This window comes from Herpailurus yagouaroundi, unplaced genomic scaffold (genome assembly GCF_014898765.1).
Source record: "Herpailurus yagouaroundi ecotype Mexico unplaced genomic scaffold, PumYag 222, whole genome shotgun sequence".
NCBI classification, from domain to species: Eukaryota; Metazoa; Chordata; class Mammalia; order Carnivora; family Felidae; genus Herpailurus; species Herpailurus yagouaroundi.
Window position 1 is genome coordinate 18,390,986 of NW_024412453.1, and position 23,135 is coordinate 18,414,120.

At 56.2% G+C, this 23,135-nt stretch overlaps 1 protein-coding gene across 1 annotated transcript in view; it reads right to left on the reverse strand.

The window, feature by feature from the left end:
• Nucleotides 1-23,135, reverse strand: part of MAPK8IP3 (mitogen-activated protein kinase 8 interacting protein 3) — a 47,368-nt gene that overhangs the window by 23,333 nt on the left and 900 nt on the right. The window contains exons 3-10 of the mRNA XM_040458689.1: nt 19,595-19,762; nt 16,332-16,414; nt 10,857-10,909; nt 8,260-8,380; nt 6,924-6,994; nt 6,602-6,693; nt 2,790-2,813; nt 133-277 (exon numbers count right to left, since the gene is read on the reverse strand). Coding sequence (XP_040314623.1) covers nt 133-277; nt 2,790-2,813; nt 6,602-6,693; nt 6,924-6,994; nt 8,260-8,380; nt 10,857-10,909; nt 16,332-16,414; nt 19,595-19,762 — 757 coding nt within the window. The remainder of the gene's footprint in view (nt 1-132; nt 278-2,789; nt 2,814-6,601; nt 6,694-6,923; nt 6,995-8,259; nt 8,381-10,856; nt 10,910-16,331; nt 16,415-19,594; nt 19,763-23,135) is intronic.

The window sequence follows — 23,135 nt, forward strand, 5'->3', positions numbered from 1 at the left end:
CCCTGCGAAGCCAGGGGCAGCTGCAAAGGGTTGGCCGCAAAGACAGCTTCCTGAATGAGCATGGGACGATGGGGGGACGGGACGGGGGAGAGGAGGCGGGGGGACCCTCACTCCACGGCACGGCTACAAAACCTGGTAGCTGGAGCTCAACTGCAGCTGGCCGAGGTCACTCAGGTGCCAGTGGTCCCCCGCAGGCACGAGCTTGCCCCCCATCTGTGCACGTACCATGCCGTCGGCCAGGGGGAAGACGTTCAGAGAGGTGGGGCGCTCCTTCCTGCTGAAACATGAGGGAGAAAGGAAGCGCGCGCACATTAGAGGTGGCTCACCACTCGAGAACGGGGCTCGCTCTGGACACGCAGGGGCCTGCCCTGAGGGAGCGGGGTCCTGGGTGGGGGCACAGGGGCCGCCTGCCCCGAGCTCCTCTGGAACCAAACGCGGTCTCATGTGCAGGGGAACCTGGGCTGTCCTGCGGGCCTGTGTGATACTTCCTTGTTTCACCGTGACGCAGGTTTGGTGATTTCGGTCTTACACCCGCTACGTGCACTAAGAAGTCCCACGGGGGAGCCAGCAGCAGGCCCCCTGGCAACGTGGCCGCACAGAGCGCTCCCGGGGGGAGACTTTACGATGGCGGTCTTTCCTATAGGTGGCGCAGCGTGCCTGCTTGTTGCTGTCGGCCCTGCGTCTGTGTCCTGGGGCCAGACAGAAGGGATCGACCTCTTCGCTCTGTACTTGGCTCCCTGTCCCCCAACCCGCTCCAATGTTCCTTCATGAGATCTCACTGCAAAACGTCAGAACCGACGTGTGCAGAGTGAAGAGGGGCTCCGTCCTCCTGTTGGGTGTCGGTGTCCTTGACAGCCCGAGGGGGCCCCTTTCTCCCACTCCACGCAGTTATTCCTGGTCATCATGGAGCAAAGACCCCAGAGGGGAGTTCTTTTAAAGGTGTGCCAGGAGACACGGATGAAGCCAGGATGAAGCCCAAAGCTGCCGGCCAAGTTCAGTCCCCAGGGGACGTTCCACTGGGGGCTTCTGATTGGATCCTGGGTGGCACACAGCCCAGGCCGACCCATGCATGCCCTGCCCCGGGGCAGACACACCACACCCGGGAGAGGGTGGTCCACTCGATAGCCCGTGCTGCCCAGAGCTGTTCGGGCCAAGAATTAAAGCCCCCGCACCACAGCATCTCACGCTTGGAGCTTGACCCCCAGAGAGTGTGGTGGGAGGAGTGGCGGGGGCTTCTGCAGAGTTCCCCAACGGCCGGGTCCAGAGGCTGGACTGTTCTGGAGAGAGAAGACAGGCAGCTTCCTGCGGTGCTTGGAGGGTGCAGGTGACAGAGAGGAGACGTGAGGCCGTCACCCCTGATGTGAACTTGCTGCAGCCGGGCAGGGGCTTCGTGAGGCCTGGCCCTGGGAAGGGGGCGGGGGGGGCTCTGTGGCCATGGCCAGGATGAAGGAGAAAAACACGGGGTCTGAGTTGGAGTCCTGCTTCGTCCCCTTTGAGGCCGGCTCGTGTGTCCTATTCAGCAAGACGCTGCCTCCCCTGGACCCGCTGAGAGCTGGCTGTGCCGTCCCAGAGTCAGTCTGTGGCAGGGACAGAACCAGAGGAGTGGAGTGCTCCTGGGGGCTGCACCCTTCACGGCCTCTCAGGAAGCTGGTTTCCCGTGGACGACCTTAGGGGCCTCACGCAGCCCTCGTCACCCGTGACAGAGGACGTGTTCTCAGGCGTGTCTCAGCTGCTCACGTGAGAGCTAGAGACTCAGATCTTAAGAAAGACATCAGGTTAGCAAGCTATGAGCCTGCAGGTCCATCAAAACCTCAGCAAGCCTGAGGCTCAGCTGGTGCTCAGGCTGCCTCCTGCCAGCAGCCCGTCACGCCCCCCCTGCCACGCCCAGGTGTCTGGGAAGGCAGTGGCCGCCACACGGTCAGCACATCCCCAGAGGAGGGGCCTGGTCTCAGGCCACAGCGGCCAGGCTCCCAGGAATGCCCATCGCCTGCTCTTCCCCCTCAGGCCCCCGGGGCCAACGTGGGGATCCCTCTCCTCAGGCCTGGCTCCACCTCCGGAGAGATGCAGAGTGGGTCCCTGGGCCCCAGGTGGAGGGCAGCGTGTAAGCATCCCGCCTCGGAGGACACGTGTCCCCCACTTCCACGGCTCTGTGCACAGACATGCCTCGTGAGCAGTCAGGCTGCTCTCTTGCAATGGCGTCCTCCCTGGGGACCCAAAATCATCTCCTCTCTCTGCTCCTCACACAGCCACGGGCAGCCGGGTCCACAGTCCCCTGGGCACTTGCTGGGCACTGCCCACCTGTGGCCCAGACCTGTCCAAAGCTTGGCCACTTCAGAAGCCGCAGCCCTAGGGAGTCATACCGCCTGCAGAGGTCAAGCTGCCCGCAAGGGTCACAGTCACACAGCGGGCTCTGGGCCCAGAATTGGGAGCGACTGTGAGTCCAGGACCGTGTGACACCAGAGCACAGGGTCTCCAGCCCGGCCCGGCCGGGTCCAGCGCGGCGGACCCAAGGTCTGATCTGAGAACAAGGTGGATGCTTGCCGGGCAGGGCCCCTGCACCACCACCTAGTCTGGGGCTGGCTCGGGAACCCGGGCCCAGCCCACTGCCGCCTCTCCATGGCCTCCGAGCGCCACATCCAGACTCCATGATCGGTAACACTGCTGCAAAGAGCAGGGCGAGGACCAGCCCTGCACCTGTAATTAAGAACCAATGGCCGGACCGACTCTCCCGAACCCCAGGGCACCCCGAGCGCTCCGCGCAACAGCGCAGACGCTGCCCCAGGCTTTACCTTTTCCTCCACGACTGGCGAGGACTGCAGGGCAGCGACAGACAAGGGCCAGCACACAGCGGCAACAGCACAGAGGGCGAGACGAGAAGACAGTATTAGAGGGCAGAGGTCAGGAGCTCAGGTCACACGTGCTCACACGGAGGGTGAGTGTGTGGTGCGGGCCAACGGCCAGGCACCCCACTCTGGACTTCCCTCCACAGGAACAGACACGTGGAAACACGCAGACATCTGCACGCGACAGACACACAACACAGACACATGACCCTCTCCGCTTCACCGAGAGGCCCCCAAGTGGGGCCTGTGCAGGCGAACAGGTTGCACACATACTCTGCACAGGGAGGAGGGCAAGTGCCGTCTGGCACACGTGGGCACGTGGGGATGGAGCACGCGTCACACATACCCTAACCCGCGTCTCTAAAGACACACAGACTAAGAAGACCAAGCCAGGAGTGAAGAAAACGCCGGAGTAGGTTTTGCAGCGATCGGTGGCTTCCAGCACCGGTAGCCTCCAGGAGGGGCCAGAGAGACTGAACTTGGAAGCTGGGGCAGACGTACATCTGTCCCCAAAGAGCTGCGGCAGGAGAGAGACACCCTGGAGAAGCAGGTTAGGATGGTGGGAGGGGAGGGGCCTCCCCGGGCCCCCAGGTGCAGTAGCGCAAGAGAAGGCTCATGCTTCCTGTTTCCACCTGCACTCCCTCTGGGAACGTGGGGTAGAGGCTGTTCACCCGGAAACAGTCCTGAGCAGTCAGACACGCACAGTGCACCCTCAGAGAGTGTGGGCTGCGGGCACGCGATGCAGGAGAGGTGGCCGGTTTCGCGGGCTGAGGAAGTTCAACGCCGAGGGGCCGGCTAGCAGGGCGATGGCGGCCGTGCAGACCCACAGCAACCCCCTCCACCCCCCACCCAGACAAGTGCCGCTCCGGCCATCACCAGGCAGGAGCACCTTCCTCTTCGTGGCCAGAGGGACCCGGCAGAGGCCGACCATATCCAAGGAGGTCTCGGCTGACAGCTCAGGTGCGTTCTTCCTGCGAGTAGGACTCTCTCACACGGGTGGGGCTCTGGCTCAGGAAGGTTTGTTAACGGACTGCTGACGGCCTAGAGACCATGGTGACTACATACCCCTCGACCGTGGGGTTCCCTTCTAGTAGGATCAAATCAGGGAGAAGAGACTCTGCGGATATCCGCACCAGAGCCCCTGCCTCTCCTGGACAGCCACCAGGTCCGTGTTACAAAAGAAGGGGCTCCTGTGGGCTCTTGCCAGAGTCCCCCCTCCCCCCCCACCGAGGGCGGTACGGTCTACACCAACAGGAGGTGGACTGTCAGCTGAACGGAAGACACCTGTTCCTTGCTGAACAGGTTGTGGGGCTGCTTATGACCATCCTGGGGCCCGGAGGGAGGAGAGCGCACAGAGCTTCCACAAACGGCCGTGGGGCCTCGGAGGGGACCCTAGACGGGACCCTGTGAGCCGGCCCCTCTCGAGTTTGAGTCTTGACCAGCAGAAGGGTGGCACCCGCAACGGGCTGGAGCCCAGCTCCGACACCAGGGAGGCTGGTGGGCCTGGTGCCGTGCTCCGTCCGGACTGGCTCAGGGTCGAGGGAGCCACAAGACACGCGGGAGAGCAGGTTCCCAGACCAGGTCCTGCGTCCGGCGCACATGGAGACATCCACGGAAAGCAACCCCATCCTGCAACCGTGGGGCCTCTTCCACATCCAGGAAGAAACTGAGGCCTGACCCGGCCCCCGGTGACGGCCAGGATGTTCGGTGCCCGGCTTTGTAACTTGCGCAGCTTCTGCTTTTTGCTGAGCCTGCGTCATCCTGAGGTTCTGCGCATCCCTGGGGCCCAGCGTGCTGACCCCTCGTAGAACCCTGCACGCTCATGGCCTCCAAGTCCTGAATTCAGAAGTCACACCTTCCCGGTTTCTGGGAAAACTGGGCCCTTCTCCCTGGGCTCTCTCCTTTGTGACCTTTGAGGTGCTCCTGTCCTAAAGGAGGCTGGCAGGGAAACAGCCTGAAGGTTCTGGAATGCTGCAGCTCTCGGGAACTGGCCACGAGCCCAGTGCTCATCAGAGATGCCCAAACTGCCCAGCTGCTTCAGCCCCAGCCCAGACTGCCCTGACCAACTCCCCACAGAAAACAACACAAAGACCCCTGCCCCAGGTTAGCATTCTAGTGCTGCTGCTCAGAAATCTTCCCGGCACCTCTGAGTGCAGGAGTGAGGACCTCACAGTGCACTCAAGAGAAAATCTCAGCCGTGAACCAGTAGCTTGCGAGACCGCTATATCCCACCTTCAGACATCTGTGACCCAGAAACGATACCTACAGAGTTCTGTCACTCAAACCGTTTGGTCCGTATGCCCTCACTACCTGGTGCTGACTCAGCTAACACAGCACAGCGTGTGACACCTCCCTGGGGCGTGAGAATTCACTGCAGGGAAGCGTCCTCAAGGGCCGGCGCCCCCGCTCCCCGCGAGAAGCAGGGGGGCTGTGAAAAACAGGCTGACCGTCCCTGCACCTCCTTTCCTAGGTCCTGCTAGGCCTTCTTCACATGCGTGCTCAGTGCTTCTGTTTTCAAGTCAGACGCCTCTAGCACAGGATACAACAGCTCTGCCCGCTGGTAAAGACCGTGGTCGGCAACGGTCACAGCGGCAGGGCCTGAGCCCTCCCGTCTGTGGCGTGACCCATTGAAGAGGCGGGCACTGAGAAAGCTTTCGCAGCCAGCAAGGGCTTCATGCAACGTGACCATGACTTGAGGCCTTGGCCTGCAGGAATGACGGGCCACCGCTGGAAATGGACCCATCACCAAGCTCGATCTGGGGGACCTGGGATTCCAACCTCCGGCCCCTCCTCCGACCTACTAGAGACTTGGGACTTCTGTCCCGGCCCACCCGGCCCAGGTCCGTAACCTGGGTCTCCCCAGGCCAACTCCCTCAAGTTGCCGACACCCTCGAGAAGTTCGCTGACAGTCCGCTCCTTTGGGCCTTATCCCGACTGAAGGGCACAGAGTGGGGAGAAAGCAGCTGGCCTCGGCAGGCCTCTCTCCACCCCCCAAATAAAACCAGCGGAGCTCCTGGACTCAGACCAGTGAGGGCCTCTGGATCTGCTGGTGCCACCCTGGCCTGCAGTAAGAATGTGGCTCCACGCGGCGGTCACCAGGCTGTCTAGGCCTCTTCCCCACCCACGCATCAGTGCTCGTGATTCGAGGTAGTTAAGGCCCACAGTCACGGAGACCTGGATTAGCGAATGAGACACACACGCCTCACAGAGATCAGAACCTTCGTTCCTGACTCCTCCTGGGAGATTCCACTTGCTATGTTTTACAAAGGAGAAAATGGGGTGTGGAAGAGGCTGCTCCAGGACAGGGGCCAGAGCTGGGCTTCCAACGTCCCTGAGCGGCCCTGGTCCGGATGTCCCACACAACACTGCACCGCCCCGCCCGCCTCCACGCTCTGGGCGTCTCTGCACCTGTCTGTGCGTGACCCCAGAAGCCCCACGAGTGTCGATGGGAGGCCACAGGCAAGTTTTAGTGAGTAGGTGGGTCCAGAAACAAGGCCCTGAGATGATCAGGAACGGCCACCCCATTATCCCAGGGCCTTTGTAATCGCACATGGCCAGCAGGAGGGCCACCCCGTTCCCCCGGACCGGCTCGGGCGCCAGGGGCTCGGGCGGGGCACGTTCCTGCTCCAGCCACGTACCCCGGCCAGGAACCCGAGTCAGGGAGAAGCAGCTCTCCGGAGCGCCCCCTGCCCTCCCGGCCCAGGCACCTCGGGGATGAGGGAACCAGAGAGGCTGCCACCTCCAGCTTCCCGCCTTACCTCCTCCCAGGTAGGCTGCCCTCGGTTTGGCTGTTTCCCCCAACCTGCTGCATCTTGGACCTCTCGATATGTTCTACGTAGGTCTGGATCATCTGTGGAGGAGGAGGCTGCCATGTGAGTCGTTCCCACTGACCCCGGCCCCTCTCCCCTCCTCTAACTGTGGTACTTTCCAGGCCCGCTGTGCTCCGACAGCAGTAAAAACGACGCTCGCGAAAGGGAGTCTGGCCAGCACGTGGCTAACCGCTTTCTGGCTGGGGCAGGAGAAACCGGAAGTAAAGGCCAGAAGCCTCGCACGGCTGCTGGGCCGCGGGAGGGCACCCACCTCGGTGTGTCGCTGGTGCAGGGCGTTGTACTCCTTCTTCATCTCGGACTCTCTCTCCTCCAAGCGGGAAACTAGAAAACACAGCCGCCGCGTGTCAACGGCACAACCCACATCTCCACGCCCCCTCACTTCCCCTCCGGGCTCGGCACGCGGGCAGAGGGTCCCAGGACAAACTGACGCCTGGTGCAGAGGGCCACCCTCAGGAGAGAACGCCGGGGCCGCCAGAAAGCAGGTCCTGGCTGGTCTGGGCGGCACCTGGTGTGCTCAGTCCTGCCACGAGGAGAACCAGGGTGCCTGAAGCTCGGCCACGGGCGACTGGCTGCGTCTGAGCTGGCCGGCGGCCCCCGAGACGGAGTCAGGCGCAGACAGGACTCCAGCAAGTGGCTTGTACAAGGGGGCAGAGTTCATACGTGAGTAGCCTCCGTGCCGAGGCAAAGAGCAGAAGACATCTGAAATGTGGGACGGGACACACAAGTGTCCCTTACACGTACCAAAGGCTGCAAAGACCATGCCGTGACCTGCCACCTCCGGGCACGGGGGTTCCCCCTGAGTTGACAATCCCTGCCCCTCAGCAAGGGCCACTCTGGCCACGAAATGCAGGGAAGTCACCCGAGTGCCCCACAGGCCTGCTGGGGAGCTCACGAGACAGCCAGGCACCCTGCACCTGTGCCCCACCGAGTAAGCGTGCGGCCAGGACACCTTCCGCCTGTGGCCCTCTGTTCAAACTTCAGCTGTGTCCTTTCTCCGTCACGAAAACGTCTACTCATGGGTCACCATAACGTTGACTTTTAAACAAAGACTTGTGAAAACCGAAACAATGCTTCTCATAACAACCCTCATCCAAAAGCACTCCATTGCCCCTGCATGCAGGGGACACAGTGATCCTGCAGGCCCCCGGCCAGCCCGGCACCCCCAGGCAGGGCCACGCCGGCGGGCTCCCTCAGCAGGCCTGGCCTCCCGACCACCCAACAGCGGCGTCCCCTCGGTGCCACGCAGACCGGGGCCCGCACCGCACGGGAGCTGTAACCCAAGGGGTCACACGGGATGGCGCGCTGGCCCAGTCTGGCTCGGACTGCAGCCTGAAGCCGAAATGCTTTGTCATCAAAGGAGCCTCGTTTACTTATTTCCACAAGGAATCGGAGGCTGATTACGGGAAATGCGTGGCAGCGTAAAGAGGTAAGACAAAGGGTAGGGCGAGTGACAGTGCGGGTAGAATATGGCTGTCCCGGGCTCCCTCACTCTTTCATCAAAGGCTCTCAACATCCTTCCCAGCTGGGGTCAGCCTGGGAACAACAGACACATTCAAATGCCGGTCCCCCTCTGGCGGGCCACTTACTCTGATCCGCGTAGTTCTTGGCCTTCAGTTCCAGCTGGCGGGTCTGAAACTCATAATGTTCCACCTGGATTTGCAGCTCCTTCTTCTCCTGTTCCAGGGCATCTTCAAACTCGATGAATTTCTACATGCGGGAGGAGAAACAGAGCAGGCGCGTCGTGAACGCGGGATGCCAGGCGACAGCAGCCTCTCACAGAGGGGTCAAAGGCTTCCGGGACCGACATTCACAGGCTCCCGAGGCCACACGGCCTGTCACCCTCAGGCAGCAAACCCCGACACACGGGGGCCCCTGAGGAGGGACCAGAGTTTCCCAAGAAACCTTCGGTGTGCGTGGGGGGCTCCGTCGGTTAAGCATCAGACTCTTGATCTCCACTCAGGTCATGGTCTCACGGTTGATGAGTCTGAGCCCTGTGTCCGGCTCTGCACTGATGACAGAGGCTACTTGGGGTTCTCTCTCTCGTCTCTGTCCCTACCCCGCTTGTGCTCTTTCTCCCTCTCTCAAAATAATAAATACCCTTATTAAAAAAAAGGGGGGGGGGCCCACGCCTGGTTTAATGTTCTGCTGTTGCCATCCTGCAATTCCTACTAGTATTTGAACAAGGGACCCCACAGTTCCATTTCCACACTGGGCCCCACAAGTCGGGTACCTGGTCCTTTTGCAACAGAGTGACGTTACTCCTCTCGATACCACAACACACCTAAACGAGGTCAAGTCTACTTGGCTCTTCATCTGTATTCCAACTGCCACTCAGTTCAGGAAGCCATCACTACTGGAATAACCAGCAATGGAGATCGGTCTTTGGAATCTTTCCCTTACATGCTAAGTAGCTAAGCAAAATTATCATCAAATCAAGTGAAAAGAAAGCACTTTGAAAAAAAAAAAAAAAAAAAAGGACAATTCTTGGGACTCCCGCGTGGCTCAGTCAGTTAAGCGTCTAACTCTTGATTTCCGTTCAGGGCAGGATCTCAGGGTTCATGGGATGGAGCCCCGCATCAGGCTCTGCACTGACAGTGAGGAGCCTGTTTGGGATTCTGTCTCCCTCTCTCTCTCCCCCCTCCCCTGCTCACACTCTGTCTCTCAAACAAACATCAAAAGCAAATGATTGCTACCAACAATTACATGACACGCAAATTCGTGAAGCGTTCCCTATTTTTGTGTTGTATGGAAACCAATTTGACAATAAATTTCATATTAAAAAAACAAAACATAACAAGCCTAGTAAAAATAAATAAATTACAATTCATTTGAAAAACAAAAAGCGATTTCGTTTGTAGGAAGCAGGAGTATCAGCTACATTAACACATGAAGAGTTTCTCAGAAGATGGGAATACAGGGGCGCCTGGGTGGCTTTGCCAGCTAGGCGCCCAACTTCAGCTCAGGTCACGATCTCATGGTTCCTGGGTTCGAGCCCCACGTCAGACTGTGTGTTGGCAGCTCAGAGCCTGGAGCCTGCTTCAGATTCTGTGTCTCCCTCTCTCTCTGCCCCTCCCCAGCTCACATGGTCTCTCTCTCTCAAAAATATACAAACATTAAAAATATATATATTTTTTAAAGAGATGGGAATATAAAACTGATGGCTGGTCTTGGGTTTCGGGCATCTGGAAGAGTGCCCCAAGCCGACTTGTCTGTGCCCAGCGGGAGAGGGCGGGAACCCCGGGGGGAGGGGCAGACAGGCGCCCCAGGAGCAGGAAAATGCACGCTGATGGTGCGGCGGCTGCGCACAAAATACAAGTCAGTTGTTCTGTGTGCTTGGGACTGAATCAGTGTGTGAAGAATAAACTGTTGTTAACAGACTGATAAGGATATTTTTTAAACTGGGTAATTTTAATTCCCATTACTTAAAACAAAATTATGTTGGGGCGCCTGGGTGGCTCAGTCGGTTAAGCATCCGACTTCGACTCAGGTCACGATCTCGTGGTTTGTGGGTTCGAGCCCCGCGTCGTGCTCTGTGCTGATAGCGCAGAGCCTGGAGCTTGCTTCATATTCTGTGCCTCCTCCTCTCTCTGCCCCTCCCATGCTCATGCTCTGTCTCTCAATAATAAATAAACATTAAAAAAAATTTTTTTTTAATTATGAAAATAATGAAACGTAAGGGCGCCTGGGTGGCTCAGTCGGTTGAGTGGGCAACTCCTGATTTCGGCTCAGGTTATGAGCCCAGGGTCGTGGGATGGAGCCCCACGCTGGGCTCCATGCTGAGTGGGGAGACTGCTTGGGATCTTTCTTTCCCTCTGTCCCTCCCTGCTCATGTTCTCTATCCCTCTCTCAATTAAAAAAAAAAAGAGAGAGAGAGAGAGAAGAATGAAATGTAAACAACATGTGCTTTTGTAGGAAAATCAGGTGAGAGCGTGAAGTAAAAAGAAGGCTATTTTCAAGAAGCCACAATTCTACTCTCTGGAGTCGGTTTAAGATTAGGAGGTGTTCTTCCAGATGTGTGTGGGTGTGGGTGCACAGGGCAGACGTGCAATCTCTTGTACACAGGGTCGCGTGGCCTGATTTACTCGGTGGCTTCGGGCAGAGCTTCTTTCTACATCCAGAAACACTCTACCACCTCCTCCGTGAGAAGCGGTGCGTGCAGAGCAGATTCTGTCCCGTGGATTACCCGCTGTCGGGGCTTCCGGGCTGCTCGCACACGCCCGTTATTGGGGTCACTGCCTGCGCAAAGGCACGATGGCTACCTGCTCTCGAAGGCTGTGGTCGCACTCGGCTGACGACCCTTCGGCAGGGTCGCCCAGGTCCGGCTCCCCCGGGGCTAGGGCAGCAGCCCTTCCCAGAGCCCCCCGCTGCCTCGGCACAGAGCTTAACCAGAATGCTGCCGGCCGCACGCGTGGGAAAGCGACCGGCCACGATCGTCCCGGCTTTCAGTTCCCTGCTGACTCTGCTAGTGAACATTTTCCACAAACCGACCCGGTACATACTGCACCTCTTCCACGAGCAGCTCGCTACGTCCTGGCCCAGCGTCCTACGACCGTGTCCCCGCTGCTCTCCGTGATCTGCAAGGACTTCTACTGTGCCTGCTCGAGTCTGTCTCACAGGCTACAGACGTGCCCCAGGACGTCTCATCCTTCTAGAGTGGAGTTTCTTTCTACATCCAGAAACACTCTACCACGTCCGCCGTGATAGAGCACCGTGTGGAGTCACTTCTGTATTCATTTTTGAAGAAGCAGTTTCCCTGTCTCTAAGCACCAGCTCTCTGCACCTCTGGAAGGGTTCCCGGTTTTTGGTGACCAAGTCCTCAGGGCTGGGATGAAGAGAAAAGTCATCGCGAGCCCGTCAAGGGCTGTTTGACAGAAGACGGAAAATTCTCCCTTCCTTTACACCGACCCCACCTGGGGCCAGCGGCACCACTGTGGTTTCACACAAAGAAGGGGCCACGTCGTGACAACCGCCCCGTCTCTATTTCGTCACGTGTTACTTGCACTTGACATGTGGAAACCAGCCAAGGGATTTCCAAACTAAAGACCGTGTCAGAAAGCTGTCCTTCCCAGGTTCTTACGAAGCTCAAGACAGACTTTCTTAAGTGTATCCTGATAGGTGATGATTAAAATTTTTTAACGTCTTTTTTTGAGAGACAGACAGAGAGCAAGCAGGGGAGGGGCAGAGAGAGAGGGAGACAACAGGATCCAAAGCAGGCTCTAGGCTCTAAGGTGTCAGCACAGAGTCTGACGTGTGGCTCGAACCCACGAACCATGAGATCATGACCTGAGCCGAAGTCGGACGCTTAACTGACTGATCCGCCCAGGAGCCCGCCCCCCCCCCCCCCATCGGTGATCATTAAAATCAACCTAAGTGCCAGTGCCGGAAAGCTTTGCCATGGAACACAACCACCGACGTGTCTGCAGATTCCCGATGAAGCCAGCCCCAAACCAGACCACAGCAGAAGTCCTCTGACCTTGGCATGTTACGGCTTTCAGCGTCGAGAAGGATGGAGACACTGACCAGGAGCAAGCACCAAGTGAAGCTATGAACACGGGCATCCTTAAGGCCAAAGGCGAAGGGCACGCAGGGGGCAGGGACACAGAGCCCACGGTGGGTAAGCAGGGCATCTGTGGTTCTCGGGCTGCATGGAGCCCTGTGCCCAAGGAATGGCCCTACGGGGCGGGAACCACTCCATCCTTAGGGATGGGTCTCTTCCACCCTCTCACACCCCTGCTCAAAGGCACGTGGGCGCTCACGTGGAGCAGCCCCTCGGGTGAGCCCAAGTGACCACCAGCAGATGTGAGGACCCCGGCCTCGGGCCCACGCTCTCCACGCTGGCTTCTGGACCACGGCGTGTGCGGTGGGGAGCCCCTGTTCCTGGGCTCCCTGACGTCAGCACCCTACCAGACAGAACCGACTGGGGGCCCCGCAAGGCCTCCGGGTCTGTGACAGCATTACAGACGTGACGTGGCATGGACAGCTTGCAAGAAATCCTCCTCTCTTCCCCTCTTGAAGGAATTATTTCAGCGTCATTAAAGTAACTCTGGTTAACAACGGCGCAAGCCTGCCATTCACCCGAAATAGAACACGCAATGGAATCTTCATCAAATATTAGAGGGAACAAATAACGTGGAGGAACAGTGCCTGGCCGAGACGCCATACGGAATCTTTGCGTTTTAGCAGGACACGCTCAGAGCTAGACTCGGGAAGAAGCGCATGTCATCTGGACAAGTGAGGGAGAAGGCAGGGGCGCCCTGGCTGGCAGCGAGCTCAAGAGAGAAGCAAGGAGGCTGCCAACCCCAGCTCCCCGGGCACAGGGGTGGGCCACGTGGGGGAGGGGCTGGTAGCAGGACACTGTATCATCTGGGCGAGCAAAGTCACCCCAAATTCAATAGATGGCTTCAAAAAAGCAGAAAATATTTAAAAAAAAATTTTTTTTAACGTTTATTTATTTTTGAGACAGAGAGAGACAGAGCATGAACGGGGAGGGTCAGAGAGAGGGAGACACAGAATCTGAAACAGGCTCCAGGCTCTGAGCTGTCCGCACAGAGCCCGACGCGGGGCTCGAACTCACAGACCACGAGATCATGACCTGAGCCGAAGTCGGCCGCTTAACCAACTGAGCCACCCAGGAGCCCCAGAAAATATTTTTAATTAGATACCACTTAGTTTAGATTTAAGGGAATCAAGATTTTTCAGGGGTGGCAGACAGAGTAGGGTGGAGAATAAGTAAAGTCTGTAAAGAAAATCTTCCAAAATTTTAAAAGTAGAATCTGACGAGGGGCGCCAGGGTGGCTCAGGCAGTTAAGAATCTGACTCTTGATCTCAGCTCAGGTCATGATCTAACGGTCTGTGAGTTCGAGCCCTACTTTGGGCTCTGGGCTGACAGGGTGGAGCCCGCTTGGGATGCTCTCTCTCCCTTTCTCTGTGCCCCTCCCCCACTCGCAGGAGCTCACATGTGGGTTTTCTCTCTCAAAATAAATCAACAAGCATTAAAAAAAAAAAGAATCTGTGGGGCGCCTGGGTGGCTCAGTCAGTTGAACACCCGACTTCGGCTCGTGTCATGATCTCGCAGTTGACGAGTTCGAGCCTCGCGTCGGGCTCTGTGCTGACAGCTCAGAGCCTGGAACCTGCTTCTCATTCTGTGTCTCCTTCTCTCTCTGCTTCTCCCCCCGTTCATGCTCTGTCTCTGTCCCAAAAATAAAGGTAAACATTAAAAAAAAAAATGAAAAGAAAAAAAGAATCTTTTACAAAATAGGACTACAACTGACAAGAATAAAAATTTGACCGTCAGCATTTGGGCTGTGTGGGTCTGCATGGTACTGAAGACACAAAAACAAAAATCTCCCACCGGAACCCACTCTACACATAGTAGCATCTCAGGCCCAAAGGTGTCCAGAAGGCGTGACTGCAGCAGAGCGAAAACTCGGTGCACATGCTGACTATACGTACCACGGGTTTGAGTGCATTTGAAGTTAACCATCTGTCTAACCAAGTCTCCTCAAAATATCACGAAGCACAGGATAACGCACAGTGTTTACGGTCACTCTTGTGACAAGTCTTTTGAGCGCCCCAAAGAGCAAGGACCGGCCAACACACAGTTGAGGAAAACGCGTCCTATTCTCAGCATCTAGACATCAAACACCGAAGGCGCGCTTCTAAATACCAAGAGACCACACAATTCTCTTTTTCGATTTGTTTTAAGGAGTCTGCCCCCTCTCTCCCATGAACAAAGTCCTGTTTTATTTTATTTTATTTTTTTAATTTTTTTTTTCAACGTTTTATTTATTTTTGGGACAGAGAGAGACAGAGCATGAACGGGGGAGGGGCAGAGAGAGAGGGAAACACAGAATCGGAAACAGGCTCCAGGCTCTGAGCCATCAGCCCAGAGCCCGACGCGGGGCTCGAACTCCCGGAACGCGAGATCGTGACCTGGCTGAAGTCGGACGCCTAACCGACTGTGCCACCCAGGCGCCCCCAAAGTGCTGTTTTAAAGTGAAACTAGGGGCGCCTGGGTGGCTCAGTCGGTTAAGCATCCAACTTCAGCTCAGGTCATGATCTCATGGTCTGTGAGTTTGAGCCCTGTGTTGGGCTTTGGGCTGACAACTCAGAGTCTGGAGCCTGCTTTGGACTCTGGGTCTCCCTCTCTCTCTCTCTCTGAAAAAGAAATAAACATTAAAAAAAAGTTAAACTCAACTTTGGTTTTCGAACTTGCTTTCAGGTGAACCTGAGCGCAGGCTCTTTCTAACTCAGAGCCAGAGAATTTCCTCAGTGTTCCACGGAATGAGGTCATTCATCCCAGTGTGTCCATAAAAGCAAAGGTAAGAAGTAAACCGACCTTTTGTGTCAAATATAAAATTAAAAACACAGCAGAAATCAGTATCCCTAATTCCCGCAACGTAAGAGAGATTATCAGGTAAACGCTTTTTATAACCTAATCATTAATTCTGGCAACTTCCATAACACAAGGTTATTTTAACGGCAAAGTCAGTTAACATATTCAATCTAATCCTTCCCTCATATGTGTCCTTTAGGGCAGGGTCATACTCAGGAAATAATTCAATTCTGGCTGGTTTGTTAGAAGAGAATCCAGGGGCGCCTGGGTGACTCAGTCAATTAAGCATCTGACTCCAGCTCTGGTCACGGTTCTCACAGTTCGTGGGCTGGAGCCCTGAGTCAGGCTCTGTGCTGACAGCTCAGAGCCTGGAGCTTGCTTCGGATTCTGTGTCTCCCTTGCTCTCTACCGCTCCCCTGCTCAAAGTCTCTCTTTCCCTCTCAAAAATAAATAAATAAACATTAAAAGAAAAAAAAAATGAACCCAACAGAAATCAAAGACCTTGTTTTTTTGCATCAGTCATCATTTAATTCCTTCTGGGGTGGTGCAGGGATAGAGCAGGTTTCCGAAAAAAGTCCTCTTTTTTGGACTTTTAGGCAGGCCGGGCAGTAAACAGTTGGGGTGCTGGGCACAGACTTCATGCGCATGGGGAGGCGCCCTGCTCCTGGAGGCTGACCCCCTGTACGGTGATGGCACTCATGAAATGTTTAGCGGGCTCTCCCTGGGGCGATGAATCCCTAAGACCTCACACCACAGATGTTCTTTTACAGCTTGCTTTCCAACGGTGTCACCACGTAGACCATGAAACGCAGTGTGGGCAGCGGGGCGGAGCAGTCGGGAAGTTACCCCCAGGTACCGGCCCGCCGAGCCCAGGGGGTGGCCCACAGGGTGAGAGAGGAAAGTGCACTTTTGTATTCTGGTAGGATGCACACCTGTGGGGGACCAGGCCGTGCAGGAATCCAAGAATCAGGCTGGATTCACAGAAAAAGCAGAAGTTTCTCACATTCGTGTCACAGGGACCACTGATTTAGCATCCGCCTGAACCGAATCCCAATAAATGGCGATGGTTTAATTCACACTGACTTCTAAGGATTGGCAAGACAGGAAAAATATCTTTTATTTTTATGTCTCAAAAAAGATTTTTATGGGTGTGTTTACATACCAAGTATTAGCATATACTTTATATGTTAAGTATATGCTATATAAAACACACACACCAGATACACAAAATACCTGACGTGGGTGGGAACGTGGGACAGATGGCCGAGTCTCTCTCAGGGGTGTGCCCGGCTCCTTGCACGCGCTTGCCCGCCCCGTTCGTACCTGGCCCCTGCTCCCACGAGGCTGAGAGCACGCGTGCCAGGGGCACTCTGTCTGGCCGTTCCGTGGGCACAGGGGGCTGCTGTCTAGAAACGAACACGGCAGGCGTGACAGAGACCCTGAGCCACACGCGTGAGCAGGCACCCACGGGCTTCCACAGTGCTGAGGAGGGGGCTGGGAAGGCCGGGGAAGGACCCACGAAGCAGCAGGGCATCTGGACAGCGGGCAGAGTTCCTGGGGACGGGAGCCCAGAGACTCTTATGAGACGTGTCGCTTTGAACCTGTCGTTATTGACAATCAGAATCTAAACTTGCCAGCCTTTGCCCCACAAGGCCTCCCGAACGAGGGGTAGTCCTCGGGGACAAGGACCTGTCCCCACCTAACCTGGCATTCCCCAAATCTCCTGGCCATGAGAGGTGATGACTACGCGGGCTCCAAGTATCTGCTGTCAGCCACCCACTGCTCGTGGCCTCTCCTGGGTTCGGGGTGTCTCCCCAGGACCCCCGCAGGCAGGGGCTCCGGGCTGGCCTGTCCCAAGCTACAGCAGCAGGGCCTTGGGCCGCGGACAAATGCACCTCCCCACTTCACCGGCACGGGCGGGACGGACAACGGGGCCAGCTCAGCAGTAAGGGGAGGGTACGGACAACACCTGCAAGAACCCGGATGAGTCTCAAAGTCATTACACAGAAAGACGCCGGACCAAAAAAAGACCAAAAAACTGCACGATTCTATTTATATAAAGTTCTAGAAAACGCAAACTAATCTACCGTGACGGAAAGCGGATCAGCGGTTCCCTGGGGGTGGGGGACGCAGGGAGAGGCCACTGAGGGGCAGAAGGAAACTTCAGGGATGGTGGCGACCATCGTCACCCTGACCGCGGGGACGGTTTCTGGGTGTGAACAGGTCAACACTCGCCACACTGCACAAACGCATACAGTGTAGCGCGTTGAAGGGAAGATGCGGCCGGGGTCCCAGATCTCCACCTGGGCCGTGACGCCAGCCATTTTGTGGGCGCTGGGGATTTCTCGACAGGTTCTTCCCAGCCTTTCGAGAATTCCCTCGCCTCCTGCTCTTTCCCGAACAGCTGCCATTCCTTTGTTGTCGCTTAGGTCACAATATTTTGCTTCTGTCTGGTCTCCCGTGTCCAGTCCTCCTGCTCTGGGTGCTCTCCTCTTTCGGACCACAATCACTGCCAGCGGCTCCCTTTCTGGCCCGAGGCTGTGTAAGGGGATGCCTCCTGCCTGCCCTGCCTGCTCTGCCTGCCCGGGGAGGGGCCGCTGATGCTGTGGCTGTTTACGGGAATTAAAGTGACATAAAGTAAAAACTCACTTCCCCTGCGGCCCGAGCCACCTGTGCAGTGTCAGTGATGCCATGCGGTCACTGGCTATTGAACCGGACAGCTGCCCCGTAGACTCAGTGGTGGAGGCCTTGCCCTCCGGGAACTAGAAGGACGGTTGGGTGTGGTGTGCACTGAGGCAGAGGAAGGCCGCTTCCCTCATCCTCATGCGCAAGGGCAGGGCCCACTCCCGGGTAGGGTGGGCCGACTGGGGCGACAGGGCCCCTCCCTCTGGTCGGGCACTCATCCATCCAAGCACCCAGCATCTGGATGCGTCCACAAAGCCCCTGCGCCAGACGCTGGGGAGGCAGGGGTGCACGGGGACTGGAAGACCATGCAGAGGGGCAGCGTGGGGGGAGCAGAGCGTGGTGCAGGGAGCTGGCCAGAGTGAGGTGGGCCTGGCCGGTTCAAGCATGGGGGTGGGGTGTCGTCTCTGTCCATCTACCCACAGTAGTCCTGTCCCCACTTTTCACCCCGCATCCCGTGCCCCCACTGCACGGGAACATGGAGCAGCATCTCCCCCCGTACCTTCCCCCCCCAGACCTATCCCCAGAGCCTGCAGCCGAGCCTGGCACTCAGCGGGCTCTGGTGAACGAGGACACGGGTGGGTGCAGGCCCGGATGGGACGTGTCTTTGGAAAAGTCCCCTCTGGTGGAGGAGGGGTTGGGACAGGGAGAGAGGCTGGCAGGCCAGCGTGACGATGCCGACTGGAACCAGGACCGTGGCAAAGGAGACCAAAAAAGCACGGGAAGCCTAAAGTCAGGCCACAAGAATGGCCAGGACTCAGTGACCGTGGGGCTTGGGAGGTAACGTCCTGACCTTGCCCAGAGCACAGGAAACCCGTGCCCGAAAAGGCACATTGGCCCTGCCGCTGATGGCGCCCCTGGCTGTCCGCTGCAGCTCTGTGTTGGCACAGTGAACAGGCCATCCCGCCACCCTCACAATGAATGGGACCTGAGAGAGGTGCCTCCGCCCGACACCCATCTTGTACACAGCAAGGATTTCAGGGACCCCAGGAAATGCGTGATGTCACCTCTGGGGGCTCTCTGCTGTCCTGAACCCGGTCACGCGGTCACGTGAAAGCCAAACCAAGGAGCGTCCTGCAAAACCAGGGGCCTGTGACAGTCTCAAAAAGTAGAAAGCGAGGCACCGATCCAGGAGAGAGGACCAGCAGGACCCCGGAGTTGTTGGCAGAGTGAGGAGGAGGGATGGAGAGAGAGAAAAGCAGTGCAGGGGGCGCGCGGGGGGCTCAGTCATTAAGCCTCTGACTCGCGGCTCAGGTCATGATCTCGCAGTCACAGTTGGTGAGACCCAGCCCTGCGTTTGGGATTCTCTCTTTCCCTCCCCGCGCCCTGCTACCGCGTACATGTGCCCTCTCTCTCAAAAATAAATAAACGTTAAAAAGTTTGCAAATAAAAAGAACAAGGTAGAAAAGTGCTATTTGGGAATGTACGCAGAGTATTATTTGCGCACCCTCTATAAATGGTTCCAAAACAGCAAGTTTTAGAAAACTTAAAAATAAAAAACCCAGCAGGGTGCCTGGCTGGCTCAGCTGGTAGAGGATGTGACTCTTGATTTCAGGGGTTGTGAGTTTCAGCCCCGTGTGGGGGGGAGGGGCAGAGCTCATTAAAAAAATTAAATTAATACCATTAAAAAAAACCCCAGGTATTAACTTTAATTTAGCATCCGACTTTGCCTCAGGTCATGATCCCCCAGTTCTGGGAGTTCGAGCCCCGTGTCGGGGTTTTTGCTGGCAGCTCAAAGCCTGGAATCTGCTGCAGATTCTGTGTCTCCCTCTCTCTTTGTCCCTCCCATGCTTGTGCTCTCTGTCCCTCTCAAAAACAAACTGAAAACATTATAAACAAACAAACAAACAAACAAACAAACAAACATACATTAAAAAAGAAGCCCTCGCTTGGGAAGAACTCACACTAACTTGTTCCAGTCCTTGACACCGCTGTCTAGCAGCCGCCACCGGGCCCGGAGGGTTCCTGACACGGCAGGACAAGCAGGTGGCAGGGCTGTGGGCCCAGAGGCCAGCAGACCGAAGTGGGAACCTTCCACACGTTTGCTCTGGCCGGGGAACGCCCCAACCTGTCTGCATGTTTAAGGGCGATTCGGTGGTTCTCTGGGAGACTCAGGACAGCTACAGCGGGCCAGCCTTTAGAAGTAACTGGGAGAGGCAGTACTGGCCACTAAACCTTAATGGCTTTATCTAAAAAAAAAAGGCTTTTAAAAACTACTTTTAACATTACAACGTGGCAAAATCAGAAGATGACATGCCTTGTCCAAGCAGCAGCGAATTTACTATTTGTCATCTGGGAAACAAGAAGAAAAACTTCTGATTCAGTGCATTAATTCACTTATGAGAAGAGGCAAAATGATCGTCTCTACAGAGTGGATCCAGCTTAATCCTATCCAAATGTTCTCCCAAGAAATAACTTACTTTTACAGAACCAGAAACAGTTTGGGGCAAAACTTTCTTCCCGTCGGATGCCTTCCTTTGGTAGCACCAAATGCCGAGGCATCGGCACACGTTTCTCTGAAAGGGCATCCGCTTGGTTGACTTGAATGAGTTGGGGGCACAACGAGTAGTCTCTTTAGGGTGAAGATGATTTTGATGCAAGTAACGGCTATCAAACTCACATCTGGCCAAAAAACGACTGTTTTTCCTCCTATGAACTACGTGCCTGAGCCCTGCCCTGCCCCGGGGAGCCCTCTGCCTGTTCCTCCCTCAAGTCACACTGGGTGGGCAACTACTTGCTCTGTGGTGCTCTCACCCAACTGCCCGCCACCCTTCCTAACAGGAAGGAACTTGGTGGATTTAAAAAAAACAACTTCCTGTCAATCAGATAAGGATTCAGAATTTTTAAGGTCTCCGTAGAAATTTTAGAGCCAGCAATAGGTCCGCTTAGCTGCACAAGCTTGAGCAGGACTCCGAGATCTCAATTCCAAGGGCAAACCCCACACAATCAGAGACCGAGATGCCCAGGGCTTGCCGTCTGCAAATCCGAGGCGCTCTCCCCTGACTTAACTAAATCTGCCTCGCCACAGTTCTCCAGGCAAATGACAGCCAACGGGGAGACTTGGCACTTGGTAGGAAAAGAACTTCGCAGCTGGCAAGCCGCTTGCCCTACAGAGGTGGCCACTGCGGCCGGAAAGGGGCACACCAGGCGATGCGAATGCAGCTCCCAAGCGCAGGGCTGGTGCTCAAGCCCATGTGGACTCCAGGGCTTGGCCCCGCTGCTTGGCCCCCACCGTCTCTAGCCGCCCTCGCTCCCACCAAATGAGCCATCCCAGAACCAGAACATGCTCCCAATCCCTGGCTGCAGTGATTACGGGCAGCAGTAGGGGGACATGGGTAGTTGCTCTGCTCAAGGCTTTTTAAACAAAACCTGCAGATTCTGTCTGCCTGGAAGGCTACAGTGGCTCAGGTTACCCAGCTGTGACTAAGCCTTCTTGAGCAGAGTGGCCAGGGACGCAGGAGCTACTCTGCGCCACGAACGTGCCTCAGCCTGTGACGTTCCAGCTCCTGTGTTCGGAGACACACATCTGTGATCTCGATTCCCTGCCTAGAAAAGAAGTGGTCTTTTCCACAAAACTGGAAATAAATGTCTGGCAGATTTAAGGAATGAGATAGAATGCCAAAATGGTTACAGTATTTGGCCTTTTTCTTTACTCGTGACACGGCCTGAGGTCTTTCCAAGGGCGTCCTATTAGCAGCGAATCACAGCCCTGGGCCGGCTAGCCAAGCATTTGTCTGCTTCATGGCTTTCTGCTCAGGAAGCTCTAGGCAGCTTCTCTTAAGAGCCGGGCGATGCCGGGTCTCGGCCTCAAAGGCAGTGTCCTGCTAACCACACGCACACCCCCCAGCTTGTAATCCAGGCGAGTGCAAGTGGGAGGCAGGAAGCACAGTCACTCGTGGCTGCACTCAGAACTGCACAGAGCAGAGCAGAGGCCTGATCCACACCTCGCTAATTTTTTAAGCTGGAAGGTTATCATTGTTAGCCTTAGGGTGGTCAATCTTGATCTTCCCCTTTCATCTCTTCTCACCCACCAGGGGGACCAGACAGGCACGGGAAGAAAGAAAACACATCTATGGGAAACATCAGTTAGTCATCACATGGCTGCAGAGAGGAATCAGAGAAGGGGAGGCCGCAGCCACTCCCCACCACCGCGGCCGGGCAAGGGTAACCCCCGCACTCCACTTTTCTGGGGGTGCAGCTCTCTGACCTCTCGCGATAGCATGATACAGAAGAGACCAGGCCAGGAGTCCGGGTAGACTGGGTCCAGCCTGGCTCTTGTAGGGCTTGTGACCTTGGTCCAGCCCCCCCACGTCTTGGGCCCACTTCCTTCCCCAGTTAGGGCCACTCTGAGCACTACAATCCTATGAGCTCTTGCACCCCCTCCAGTTGAGAACTTTAAACCAGTGGCCAGACTGGTACCCCAACCGATACACAACAGCCTCTTGACAGATGTGTGACACCAAAGGCAAAATAACTACCCTGAGTAGGAATGACTTAAGAACCAAACTAGAATGTAAACCACTCCGATTCAAGAAAAAGCCTGAACACCGAAACAATCTTCTACTTCAATACTAACATCAAAAATTGCGTTAAGCCAAACTAACTGAAAAGAAATGTGGCTCATGTAACAAACAGCTTCGCATTCATACATCAAAGACTATCACCTAATGCCTAGAATGAAAGACCCTCAGAGAGGCTTAGAGATTGTCTAGAGCACCTGATTCATTTGATGGAAAATCAAACTCCAGAGTGGGCAGGCGATGTGGACAAGGTCACAGAGGCAAAGCAGGGCTGGGGACCCACACCCCCTGCACCCGCCCGGGGCTGGCACACAGTTGGCACTAAGCATTTGAGAGCGAATGAGTAAGTCAAGCGGTGTTCCCCACAATGCATGGTTCTTCTGACTGGTTCGTAAATAAGTGATTTCCAGGTTACGGAGGTTTCCTAGAACGTAATCAAATATTTCAAAATTCCACTCTTAATTTCCCAGAAGCCAGGGTGAAATTTCTCAGCCTTTTCCACGTAAGCTAATAACATTCCCAACTAAGGGAACCACAAGGCAAAGACGTCACCTCCAGAAACCTGGGGTCTTTCCCCTGGTGCCAGAGGAGCAACCCAGGTGCCGCTTCAGTTAGCTGTTTACATCAATCACCAAATTCATCCATGTCGCTGCACTGGGGCCTAAGGGAAAGGTGTTGGGACAACACCCCGCTTCGGGGCGCAGAACCCCAAGGCCAGATGTCCCGTTTCGGGGAGGATTTACAATGGCACCCCCCCCAGCCAGCCCCGGGGGGGGGGGGGGGGGGGGGGGGTCTAGGAAACGGCTTCGCAAAAACACACACACGGGCCAAGAGAACGGACGCCTGGAGTGAGAGGTGGGTGTGGAGCGGGCAGAGAGGCCTGGCCGGAGGCTCAGGCCGCTCAGGCCGTCTGCTGCCGCCGGCT